The sequence below is a fragment of the Malus domestica genome, chromosome 01 (assembly GCF_042453785.1).
Source record: "Malus domestica chromosome 01, GDT2T_hap1".
Classification (NCBI taxonomy): domain Eukaryota; kingdom Viridiplantae; phylum Streptophyta; class Magnoliopsida; order Rosales; family Rosaceae; genus Malus; species Malus domestica.
This window is the reverse complement of record NC_091661.1, coordinates 15473005-15485539: the sequence shown is the minus strand read 5'-3', so window position 1 is coordinate 15485539 and position 12535 is coordinate 15473005. Positions and strand designations below refer to the sequence as shown.

The following is a 12535-nucleotide window of genomic DNA, read 5'->3' as shown; positions in this document are numbered from 1 at the left end:
TTAGGTTTAAACGATATTGATTGTTTAAATAAAAATAATATGGGTGTAAATTGTAAATTGGATGCAGAATGAGGTTTTATGGGTTCAATTAAACAACATCGAATAGTTCAGCCAAACACCTGCAAAATATGTCTACAATCCAAATATTTTTGTGAAATTCCCTATAGTCTCTCTGGATCCAAAAGGAGTGTATAATTGTGGCTTGCCACCATTTTTCCTAATTTTTTTAATAAAAAAAAGTATATATATATTTCTGTGACATTTATATGATTTGATATATTAAAATTAGTTCCTTCCCGCCTATTACGACGACGTTTCCAAAGGCGCCACATTATCCGATATCCGAAAGACTCTCAGCTCTGAGAGCTCAACAGCGATGGCGTCGCCCTTGCCTTCCTCTCTCCCTCATCGTCTCTTACTCCTCTCCAAAACTTCACCGCCTCAGCACCACTGCCTCCTGCTAGCCCCTTCCCGACCCGACCATTCCCGGTTCAAATGCCGGGCTGGGGAGACCGGGTTCTTCACCCGGCTCGGAAGGCTTATCAAGGAGAAGGCCAAGAGCGACGTGGATAAGCTCTTCTCGGGATTCTCAAAGACTCGCGATAATCTCGCCGTCGTCGACGAGCTCTTGCTCTACTGGAACCTCGCCGACACTGATCGAGTCCTCGACGAACTCGAAGAGGTTTTCTATCTATCCCTGTTTGTTTCTTGAGAAAATATATTACCATCAATTTTCCGGGAAAATGTAATTAAGTCTGTTGTTTTCGGTTTCAGGCACTGCTGGTATCCGATTTCGGGCCGAAAATTACAATTAAGATTGTGGAGAGCCTGAGGGAGGATATAGCTGCTGGGAAGCTTAAATCTGGGAGCGAAATTAAGGTAAATCCTAACATTTGACAAGAACTTTAACATTGCCTTTTAGCATTCGAATGTTATTTGTATGATTTGTCTTGCTTTTATTTCTCCGAAGAGTAATTGAATTTGCCCCATTATATAAGATTTAGGTATATAAATTTGTCTGAGGAATCGATTGGAATGTTTTTAAGTTAATTGGTATGCACGTGAAATGTAATAATGTGGTATCGCAATCGGGATGTTTGTAGGATGCGTTGAAGAAAAGTGTGCTGGACTTGTTAACTATTAAAGGGAAAACTGAACTTCAACTCGGATACAGGTCACGAGCTTTTTCGAGTTTTAGAGATTCTGTTGGTTTTTTAGACGTTGTCTTCAATTTTGGAGTGCATGTTTTGTAATGCAGGAAGCCGGCTGTGGTTATGATTGTTGGCGTTAATGGAGGTGGGAAGACAACATCTCTTGGTAAGAATAGAACTTAGTGTGTATCATGTATCCAACCGGTTTAATCTAATGGCATGTATTTTTGGGGAAAATTTACTGGACATGAGAGCCGACCTTCAGTCGAGAAAGCTTTAATACGAACACAGTAGTGACATATCCACTACATAAATCCTGCTTGCAGTCTGTTTTCTTATTGTATTGTGGTTTAAGTGGTTAAGGGCCCTTTAAGATTGATAATGATCTGATCATCTATCCTCGTGCAGGAAAGCTGGCTTATAGATTGAAGAATGGAGGGGCAAAGGTGAGAAGTTTTCATCTGTTGATTGTCCTGGTTGCAGTGAATGGGCTTTGTCTTTTGCGAGTAAAACATGTTGTGGTCTAAATCCCTTTGCGTTTTTTAATTGGCCAGGTATTAATGGCAGCAGGGGATACCTTTCGAGCAGCTGCCGGTGACCAACTGGAGATATGGGCCGAGAGGACTGGGTGTGAGATTGTTGTGGCTGAAAAAGAGAAGGCCAAAGCAGCATCAGGTAGGTAGACAACTTTGATTAGACAGAGAGATGAGCTTATATTTTCTTTTCCTTTCTAGAATTTTTGTCTGTGGAATTCATTTAACGTGGTATAACTACTGACATACAGTCTTTAAGTGCTTTCTGAATAGTTATTTCTCAGGCTGTGAAGACAGGGAAAGAACAAGGTTATGATGTTGTCTTATGTGACACCTCAGGACGTAAGTTTGTTGGAGAACCTTTCATACTCCTCTTGAACTGTTTACGTAATTTTGTGAGCTTAGCTGATTCTCTGCCCCTAATGTATATAATTTCAGGTCTGCACACTAATTACAGCTTGATGGAAGAGTTGATTGCATGTAAGAAAGCTGTGACAAAAGTCATGCCTGGTGCTCCTAATGTAAGCTCGGCTGTTGGACACTTTTATCATATTTTTATTATCAAATTCGAAAATCTAGGCATGTGATATTTCCAGTGTATTAAAAGAGTGAGGTGTGGGCGAGGCGTTCGAGGGATAGCCCGGCCTAGGTGTGAGGCGAAGCCTCACAGGACCTAAATTTTTTTAATATAAACACTGAGCGTGCACATATTATATAAACAAAAAAAGATTATTAATCAATAATCACCCTAAGCACACACATATACATACATATATTATGTTATATATATATATATATATATATTAAATAGAGGATGAAAAGCACAATGAGCACACATAACAATGCACACAGCACACACATCCATTGGTCGTAAAGGTCGTACCCAGTGCACAAGGCTCCCGCTTTACGCAGGGTCTGGGAGAGGTGAATGTCGGCTAGCCTTACCCTCATTTTATGGAGAGGCTGCTCCCAAGTCTCGAACCTGAGACCTACCGCTCATGGGCGAAGGCACTTGCCATCGCACCAAGTACGACCTCTTACACACATCCATTATATAAAAAAATAAAAATCAGAAAAAAAAGGCAGAGAGATGATAGTGCAAGGAAGAGGTATGGGAGTAATAAAAAAAAAAAAAAAAAAAAAAAAAGAAAGCAGCCAAACAGAGTCGCCTGGACACCCTGAGGCCCGCCTCTGCCGCCTCGGCGGCTCCGGTGACGCCTTCCGCCCACTCCCTCAAAACAGAGGCAGCAACCCTCACGCCCAGCCTCAGAGGCCGGCTAGGCGCGCCCTGAGGCGAATGGAAAAATCAAGTTTAGTAAAGTGATAGCTGAGGGAAATTTTAGATATATTTTTTCCAGAAACCTTCTATTGGATTAAACCAAGGAACACCTTTCAACTATCTCATGCTCTCAAGCCTTCCAGCTAGTGTTCGTTGCAGATGTTTAATTGTATCTCTATGATAATCATAGCTTTCACAGAGAGTAATAAGTTGCAACTCATGACACAGGCTACAGGTTTCATTGCTGTATTCACCTGTATGTCTTTCCTTTTTTATGCCATATTTCAAATAACCTCTTTATGCTGTACCTGGCACCTGGGCCCTTCAATTGTTTGATATGTGAATCAATCTATTCATGCCTTCCATTACCATACTCATCAGTTTTGTCTGGTGTATTATTTGATTTGTATGTACCCATTTTATTTGTTGAGATATCTAGTAACTTCTCCAAATTCATACAATCTGTCTAGTGTACCATGTTTCTAAATGTGCCTATCAATATTTCTTTTAATACATGCAGGAGATCCTACTAGTTCTGGATGGGACCACGGGTTTAAACATGCTTCCACAAGCAAGAGAATTCAACGAAGTAATGTTCTTATCCTTTACCTTCTGGATTAAGATGGTTGACTATTCCTCGCATGATCTTGTTTGTCTCACCTCTCAAGAATGTTTAAGTTTGTTCCTTTCGTGTTCGTGTTTAGGTGCAGCATGTTATATTCCAATTTTGTCAGTTAGAGTAGAACTTGGATATTTGATTGAATATCTTGCCCTTAATTTGTACTCTAATTCTTTGTGCCACTTCATTCATGTTTCGATTGTTTGCCTTGTAAATATTTGACAGATTGTTGGTATAACTGGTTTGATTTTGACAAAACTTGACGGTTCTGCTAGAGGAGGCTGTGTGGTATGTTCAAATCTTCTGTCCCGTATAGTTTTCGATCTATTATTGAATTGAGATATTGATGTAGCTTCTGTTGTTTCAAGACTTAATTCTCAAGTTTTTTTAGCCTTCACTAATCATAAGATTGCGTCTATTTTAGGTCAGCGTGGTGAATGAGCTCGGCATCCCTGTAAAGTTTGTGGGTGTTGGTGAAGGCGTAGAAGACCTCCAACCGTTTGATGCAGAGGCCTTTGTCAATGCCATATTTTCATAGTCCGAATGTAGGTGAGTGTGCCAGTCTCATATGTCAAGTGACTGTGACTACTCTTCTGATCTCAGATATTATTATTTTTCAATGCAAGTAGATGTTAGTGATTTTTATCAGATGTTTTTCTCTCACTGTATAGAACTCCTGAATCCCCATATATATGCGTGCTGGAGGTCGGTGTTTATCCCTGTACTGAGCCAATAACAGCAGCCGTTTAATCCGAATGGGGAAAAACGGGGTTAGGATGAGACTTCCAAGTTGAAACTCACACGTTTGGTTCTGAGATGATCAGTACTGCACATGAAGTGCTGCTACTTTCCGCTATATTGGTGATGTAGGATGAAAGGTAAGGCTTAGAGTTGATGCAAAGTTGTGAAGCCTTAGGCTGCCGGGCGGTTGTATCTTCTCATCCACTCGAATGTATTCTCTTCCGATGTTTTGTCAGTGTATATTATTTTGGTGCAACTCTGTGATATCACTTTGTAGTCATAATCGAATTTAAAGACGTCGTGGATCTTATTTCAGAGTAACTCTATAATCCTAAGCCATAAACATTGATAAGATGATCATGTGTTAGACAATTTTAATCTCTGAATTCATAATTTTGCAATCGGCGTGTGATAGAAGGTAGCACGAGCAGTGTAAGCCAACTGTTGAGTTTCCTTGAGTTTGAAATCAACTGCTATCACGCTCAGATTTCTTCCACTCTTCACAACAGATCCTTCACCTATCAGCTCCGCCTGTAGCGTAATGTCGATGTTCTTTTCAGATTAAATACTGGTCAATCCGAAAGAAAGAAACGACCGGGGATTATGGTGGACTAACTCACATTCTTTGGTGCAGCAGAGAGGTAGGAGATGCTCAGTTCCCCTAGGAAAATCTCCTTATCCTCAGCCACTACCGTTCTTGCACAAGCTATCGACACTGTCTCAGCTACAGCAGCAATAGCTCCCCCGTGAAATCCTCCGCGGATATTCTGCACATTCATGACAAAATGAAAAGCAAAAGTTGAAACGAAGAAGGGAGAGAATAAGCAGCGAAATATTACAGCAACAGCAGGTTTTACGGAGACAAGGCAGGTGACGCGGCCTTTTCGGATGTGCAAAGGCTTGAGGATGCCGTGAATCAAGGCGGAGTGGTAGTCTTTTGTATTGCAACGATCCGGGATAGGGTCAGAAATCCCGACTCTATGAAGAAAACACACAACTTGGTTCAAGTGTTGCGGAGGAAAGTCCTCAGAAATTATTGCTGTGGAAGAGAAAGCACCGGAAGGTTTTGCCATCTTTGTGTTCATGTCGCGTCGAAAGACCAAACCCATCAATAAATATAATTTTGCAACAGCTGTCTTGTTTCTTTGCAGAGTATGTCAAGATAAATAGGACCGAATCCCAAAAAAATCAAACCGAATTTGAAAAATCGAACCAAATCGATTGAAACCGAACCCAACCCTATGTTTTGCTTTCCTCTCAAAACACACTTCTTTGGGTCTCCTTTCCTTCAAATTATAGAACAGTAGCAATTGCTCAACAATCAAAATATGGTTGCTGGGTATGAAATCAAAGACACTACAGATATGAAAAGAACTTTCATGTCCCCGTTGCACGTAATTGTATGCATACACGTAGATATAATTCATCTTATGGTTACTGAATAGCGATCTATATCGGAATAACCATGCAGATGGCAGCAAATTGACAAGATGTGCTATAGAAATCATAATTTTGCAACAGGCGTGTGGTAGAAGGTAGCACGAGCAGTGTAAACCAAACGCCCAGTTTTCTTGAGTTTCCATTCAAGAGCTATCACGCAGAGGTTTCTTCCACTCCGCACAACAGATGCGTCAACTATCACCTCTTCCTGTAAAAGTCCCATTGGTAAGTAAAAATCAAAACGGAGAGAAACCAACAGCATGAACAACGCAAATTATAAACAAGATTCACGAGTGTAAACTTCAGTTTACTGAATTGCCAATACTGGATAACGTAGATATTTCTCTTATCATGTCTCGGTTAGCTGATTGCACCTTAACCGATGTCCAATGACAAATTGAATACCTGATTAAATGACTCAAGAAAGCCGGAAATATAAGTTCTCTGCACCAAGACGCACGAAAGGCAGACCTTTGACATTCAAGGAATTGCACACAGAAGGTACAAATCCCTCATCACAATTTACAAATTTAAAGTGCCAACAAAATCCTAATCCCTAATTTCTTCCTCTAGTCATTCTACACCAATACCATTACCATTTGAAATGCCTCAGACGACCTTTCGATTTCCAATGAAGACAGCTAAAAAATCATAGTAAAGCTTTGAATTCATTTCAATTCTATTTTGGCATGCGCATCAAACTTTATATATCTACATTTAAAGGAACAAATGTACATTCTAAGGGCCTTACATTCTTTGTTGCACTAGAGAGGTAAGAAATGCTTAGTTCCCCCAGAAAAAGCTCCTTATCCTTAGCCACGAGAGTTCTTGCACAAGCCATGGACACAGCCTCAGCAACAGCAGCAATAGCTCCTCCATGAAATCCGGAATAGAAATTCTGCAGATTCATGAACAAAACATCTTTACATTTGTTAGGTAACTTAGGTTTCAAAGACGACGAAAACATATGAAAATTAACCCGACGTTCAGTGGCATCTTCTTTTCTCCCAAATACAAGAACAACTGAAACACCCAAATACAAGAACAATTGAAGCAGACATCAAATTGAAATACAACTACACATTAGTGAGCAAAATGGCGGAATTTGATGACGATGTTAATAGCTTTGAAATGGGGTCTAACAAAGCATCTTACTTTGCTTTGTATAAGATCAAAGTCCCAATCATACAAGCTAATAGAATGGGCCTCTATCAATATTAATTTTGAACTGGTTATACAAGTAACCATTAAATCAAGCAATTTTCTCAGCAAGCAAGCAAGAACACAGCTCAATTTAGTCAAACCCAGATAGAAAAACACGATGAAAACCCAATTCAAATCAAACACATCCCGAAAGGGTCCAATCCTATTCCTCCAATTTCCCCACTTTTGGGTATAAATAACCCATACCTAGAATTTTCTCAGCAACCAAACAGAACCACTGAAAATTGCAAATTGAAACAAAAAGAGAAAAATAAAGAGGGGAATATAGATTACAGTGACAGCAGGCTTCACAGATACGAGGCAGGTGACACGGCCTGGGGAGATGTGAAGGGGCTTGAGGAGGTCACGAATGATGTCGGAGTAGGTATCCTTTTTAGCATCGAACTCATCTGGGACAGGGTCCGAGATTCCAACTCCTCGGAGAAATTTCAGAACTCTGATTACATCTTCCCCAGGAATGTCGTCTGCAATTTTTGCTTCGGAAGCGAAGCTCATTGCAATGGAGGGTTTCGCCATCTTTGTTTTCTTTCTATATAGCTACGCTCCCCTTGCTCCTGTCCATTTGGAAACTATTCAACCAACTGCATGTTACCAACCGTTACTTTTTTTTTGCAAGTAGTATTTATCTTCATTGATAAGTTGGATCGACAAAAATGATTTTAAATCATATTATTATTAGTCTATTATAAGGTTTAGTCCATTATTTCACACCTCACCTCCTTTAGTTTAGCCCGAGTTTTACTTAATTTCTTAAAATTTTAAATTCAGTATAACACCCTAAGATTTAGATGTGTGTCATAAGTGTCACATGGCTAAAAAAAATTAATATAAATAAAAAAACGTTTTAATTCAAACTTTTCTTTGCATAATTTTTTTAAAAGAAAAAAAAAATGCTCCAATTTATGTCATGTACGTTGTGGCCTATAAATTAAGAGGTGTGTTATCCACATCCCTTTTTATTTCTCTCACATCCCTTATTAATTTCTGTCATTTGATATTCTTTAATTCATCCGATCCGGGTGTGAGAGAAGTAAAAAGGGGTGTGTGAATATCACACCCCTAAATTAACTAAGGGAAAGAGAGGTGCGGCAATAGAGAAAAAGAGATGGAGAATAGGATTGAGGAATGTTGTGTGTTAGTCTTCAGATCTTGTGCCTTTATTTATAGTAATAAGGAGGAGAGAAATTTTCTCTCCAAGTAAAACAAAGTATAATAGGAAATATTTTCTAGATCTCAAAGGATTCCTAATTTATCTCTACTTAGGATTTATTCAAAAAGAATTTTACTCTATTTTCTATAGTGGTTCCAATAGTAACTCGAATATCCTTAAAGCTCAAAAGCAGATTCCGTTAAAGTTAAATCATTGGACAACATAATATGGCCAGTGCCATGCCTCATAATCAGGTTGGATAAGCCTGAAAAGGGTTGTCGGGAAGGTGATTAGGTATGAAGTTAGCACATAGAACTAGACCGCTAACTGCCCCACAAAATATACCTAAGCATGATTTAATTGGATTAGTCGCATGTATTAACTTTTGTCAACTAACTCGAATTCGAGAATAGTAATGATATCCAAACACCAAACTTAAATCTGGGGACATAAGAAATTGTTCACAAAGTAAACCAAATGTACTAGGGGGTTAGGCCAACGTGGCCTTCCATGCCAAAATTTCGCTTTTCCAAATGTGTTAGGTAGAGCAAACTTAGTCTCATGATTAATTACGAAAAGGTGCATAACCAATGATTTTTTCTGTCAAAACGGAAGTAGATACTGTAGGGTTAAGGTTCTGAATATTGTCCCTTATTCTTGAAGTTTTAGGTCATAGGTACCAAGGAATCACGTTTTGGGTGTGATGTCACCCTTTGGCAGGCCTTGATTCTACCATATATTAAAAACAAACTTGATCGTGAGTGTGAGAGAAAGACAGACCCAGACGTGGTTTCGTGAGGTTCCAGCCAAAACTAGAGGAGTCTGTTCGACCTTTGCCGAAGCAAAGCATACCTTTCGGTGCAACTATGCTAAAGCAGAGCATGCATGTCGGTGTATCCCTCCCAAAGTAGGGTACCATCATTCAGTAGTCTTTAATCGAAGTTGAGTCTATACTGTTCGGTATCTCCTAGTCGAATCGCTGGGGTACCATTTTCTCACAAGTGTGGTAGTAATCAAATCCGATAATTTTCCAAACTTTTGCTCTCTGCACTGCTGTTGCAGGAGCAAGTTAGAGACATAGAAAGACGAGAAATTTTTTCTCTAGTCAAAATTCGATCGGATATAAACTTCAAAATTACCTATTCATGAACATAAAGGTTTCAATCATGTCTTGCTTCGGGTAAGAGATCATCTTTTCAGGATAGGAACGGTCTATATGAGCGAGTCAAAGAGCCATGGAATCCTCCTCAATGAGGTACTTCCATTTATAATGCTTCAGGCATAAATCTTTGAATATAGAGCATGGCGGAGGCTTATTCAACTCTTTTATGCCATAGTTGGCTTCAATGGTTTCGCAGCTTTTCGTAGTCAAGTGGAGCATCAAATCTTATATCCACATAAAATAGTTTTTGTTTGAAACATCCAAATCAGTGAAATCAAACTTGTTGCGGTTCGACATTTCGCTGAATGTAGGGAACAAGATTGTGATTGGTGCTATGGAAAATAAAATCATCATAAGCATCCAAATTAGAACATTTATGTTCTACAACATGTTTTGGTTTAAACGGATTAATCATGGAGAACTTCGAATCTCAACATGACTAGTGCGTGTTAAGAAACTTCAAGTTTCTATAACATTTTTCCGAACTTCGAGTTCGAAATTATGAACTGTACCTACAAACAAACGCAATATATACAAGACAATATATATAAAGAAATTGAAAACAAATAATAAAAATGGGTAGCTTCGGAACCTTTTGTGTGAAAGTTTAGAAAACGACCTTAAAGAGTATGGAGCTTTAGGTTAAAAAATAAATTATTATTTTAATCAGCTAGGTTGCAGACCAACAAGAGAGAAGTGGGGTTTATAGAATCTAGGCCCAAATATTAGGTAAGAAAGAAAATGTGAAAATCAATTCCCGTTATATGGAGCAGTTTTTCATGGGGCCCAAAAGAAAAAAAAAAAAAAACTTACCATACCGAGTTTAAAATTAAAGAGGGCTGGTCATGGTGGGGATGAAAATAGCAACTCTTCTAATATTTTTTTCTCAATTATCATGGAAGAATATAATAATAGTTTTTTTAAAAAAATTTTTATTGATAAATAGTGTTTTATTAATAGATACTATAGATAAAGATTGAGAATTTGGAATGAGAAATGAAGAGTGGCAGTCAACCTCTAGTCAAACGGTGGTCTTGGGAAGTTGGTAAGAAACGTCAATAAATAAATAAATGGAAATCCAGCCAAGGTTTCGTCATGCATTGGAGGAGTCAGAAATGCAAGTACAATTGTCACATGAAACTTGAAAACTGCACCATTCCTTCACTACTTTAACACCCTCACTGCTTCACTCTCTTTCCATCCAACAAATTCCAAACTCCAAAGAAACCAACCAAAGAAAGATGCCTCTCGGAACCCTTGAAGTCCTTCTTGTTGAAGCTAAAGGCCTCAAGAACAAAGATTTTCTCTGTAACTCTTTCCCTCTCTCATGTTTGAATCTTTGATTTAATCAACTGAAATGATTTTTGGTGAACATGGTTTGGTTTTTAATTTATGTTTCTCACCATCTGCAGATCTGAATTGTTTGGTTCTTCTATCAGCTGGATGCTGTTAATTTCAAGGCTTTATGAGCTCTTTTGTTGTTGTTCATGTATGCATTTGTGTATGCATGTTTGCAAAATTAGTTTAATATTCGATTGAATACCCAAACAAAAAATCATCAATTTTTTAAAAACCCTTTTCACTGATTCTTGGTAATATCAAGTGATGCAGAAAAGATATGATTTTATTTCTGGTGTTCGTTTTCTCCTCACTAGCATGATCTTTATGTCTAATCCATTTGTTTGTATTTTTCTTATATGTTGGTAGATGCATTTCATTTTCCTGTAATCGGCAAAAGATGAACATACATTTCCCAAAACAAAAGAGAATAAAGATACCCAAATGACAAGCACACACCTTTTTCAATATTACCATTGTTTTTGTTTGATTAATTCAATCCGATGGCCAAAACGAGGAAAAGGGGTGAACAAAAGGAGAAAAATGTTGCGCATAAATCATTTTCTTAAAGGGTTTTTAAGCAATTTTTCGTCTATATATATGATATGTTATTTTGATTTCTGATTTGAACACGCCGCTCAGTTAAATTTGTTTGCATTTGATTTCTGAATAGTGCTAATTAATGTATGTATGTCATGGGTTGAATACTTTGTAACAGTTAATAAGATGGATCCCTATGTTATTTTCACTGTGAAGACCCAAGAGAAGAAAAGCACCGTGGCTAAAGGTATACAGTTGTAGCTACCCCTTGTATATATATATATGCTATATATATTGTTTGTGCACATTCCGATCGGATCCATCTGGTGTTGTCTTCGATTAACTGTGATTAAAAATCATACATGCAGGGAAAGGATGTGACCCCGAATGGAATGAAAGTTTTTTGTTCACAGTTACGGATGATGTTTCTGAGCTTCGTTTGAAAATAATGGACAAAGATACCTTTACCAAGGATGACTTTGTTGGCGAAGCAATGTGAGTACTAAAAAATTTGTCATTTTTTTTCATTTCCATCTTTATAAGGTCACTCAAAAGTTATTTGCACCCTGTTATAGTGTTCTATCTCTGGTGAAGCTATGTAAAACGTGTATGGTTCGATGTCTAATTTATCTATGGCCAATGTAGCGTTCCTTTGGAGCCATTGTTCGCTGATGGAAGGCTTCCTCCGACTGCCTACAATGTTGTCAACAAGGACCAGGAATATCGCGGGGAGATCATAATTGGAATTACTTTCACTCCTGAGCCTCAGGTATCAATGTTTATAGCTTACCAAACTTAACCAGAACTTCCGTTTTTGACTAGATTCGAGGTAGTGTGTGGTGAATCGACAATTTGTTTTTTGCAGAGAAGCAGCTTCTAGAAGATATGATGAGGAGAACTATGGTGGATGGAAAGAATTATCTTTCTAGGAATGACCTGGTGATTTAAAATGCAATGTATGATGCTCATTTAGCTGATAGGTGTTCAAATAAAGAGCATTAGTCATGTTGAGGTTCCCTTTTGGTGTACTGTTTTTGCGTTTAGACTGATATCTATGTGCTTCAACTTATTTGGCAGAATTGAACATTCAGTTAATTTTACTCAGCGTCGCTTGATTTCATATTGGAAATGTTATTGGAACTCCAAACTCATGCTTGCCTTCATAAGAGGGATGTTCTTGGCACTCTAAAATTCAAATGTGTGCACACGTGAAGGTTATTGAAACCTTTTGCAATGCCAGTAACATTTCATATTATCGTAATCAAGATTTGAAAGGTCCCCTATTAGAACCGTCGTTAGCCAAACTCATCATTCAATTATTCAAAGTTATTGTTTCTCAAACCTACCAATTTTTTCTT

The 12535-nt window shown here is 38.2% G+C and overlaps 4 protein-coding genes across 7 annotated transcripts; 2 read left to right on the top strand and 2 right to left on the bottom strand.

Moving 5' to 3' along the window:
* The first annotated feature begins 273 nt into the window (after positions 1-273).
* Positions 274-5096, top strand: LOC103403583 (cell division protein FtsY homolog, chloroplastic). 3 transcript variants are annotated; one of them, XM_029090871.2, is made up of 12 exons: positions 274-682; positions 775-879; positions 1104-1174; positions 1259-1317; positions 1560-1597; positions 1706-1826; positions 1958-2026; positions 2123-2205; positions 3484-3552; positions 3808-3870; positions 4007-4127; positions 4254-4677. In XM_029090871.2, the coding sequence occupies exons 1-11, from the start codon at positions 377-379 to the stop codon at positions 4118-4120; spliced, it is 1098 nt and encodes a 365-aa protein (XP_028946704.1). In that variant the 5' UTR covers positions 274-376; the 3' UTR covers positions 4121-4127; positions 4254-4677. The 3 variants fall into 3 exon arrangements, with proteins under 3 accessions (XP_028946704.1, XP_070679591.1, XP_028946694.1); XM_070823490.1 differs by lacking the exon at positions 4254-4677 and adding an exon at positions 4961-5096 and having other exon boundaries at positions 277-682; positions 4007-4131; XM_029090861.2 differs by having other exon boundaries at positions 294-682; positions 4007-4131.
* On the bottom strand, positions 4610-5602 carry LOC103431940 (uncharacterized). 2 transcript variants are annotated; one of them, XM_029090966.2, is made up of 3 exons: positions 5163-5445; positions 4944-5090; positions 4610-4854 (listed from the first exon to the last, which is right to left on the bottom strand). In XM_029090966.2, exons 1-3 carry the CDS (start codon positions 5430-5432, stop codon positions 4711-4713), a joined length of 561 nt encoding a protein of 186 aa, XP_028946799.1. In that variant the 5' UTR covers positions 5433-5445; the 3' UTR covers positions 4610-4710. The 2 variants fall into 2 exon arrangements, with proteins under 2 accessions (XP_028946799.1, XP_028946780.1); XM_029090947.2 differs by having other exon boundaries at positions 4944-5602.
* An 86-nt stretch (positions 5603-5688) lies between these two features.
* On the bottom strand, positions 5689-7584 carry LOC103446020 (uncharacterized). Its single transcript, XM_008385082.4, has 3 exons — positions 7261-7584; positions 6515-6661; positions 5689-5971 (listed from the first exon to the last, which is right to left on the bottom strand). Exons 1-3 carry the CDS (start codon positions 7501-7503, stop codon positions 5828-5830), a joined length of 534 nt encoding a protein of 177 aa, XP_008383304.2. The 5' UTR covers positions 7504-7584; the 3' UTR covers positions 5689-5827.
* A 2956-nt stretch (positions 7585-10540) lies between these two features.
* On the top strand, positions 10541-12106 carry LOC103406849 (16 kDa phloem protein 2-like). Its single transcript, XM_008345828.3, has 5 exons — positions 10541-10607; positions 11356-11424; positions 11546-11672; positions 11823-11939; positions 12043-12106. The coding sequence occupies exons 1-5, from the start codon at positions 10541-10543 to the stop codon at positions 12104-12106; spliced, it is 444 nt and encodes a 147-aa protein (XP_008344050.1).
* The last annotated feature ends 429 nt before the right edge of the window (positions 12107-12535 follow it).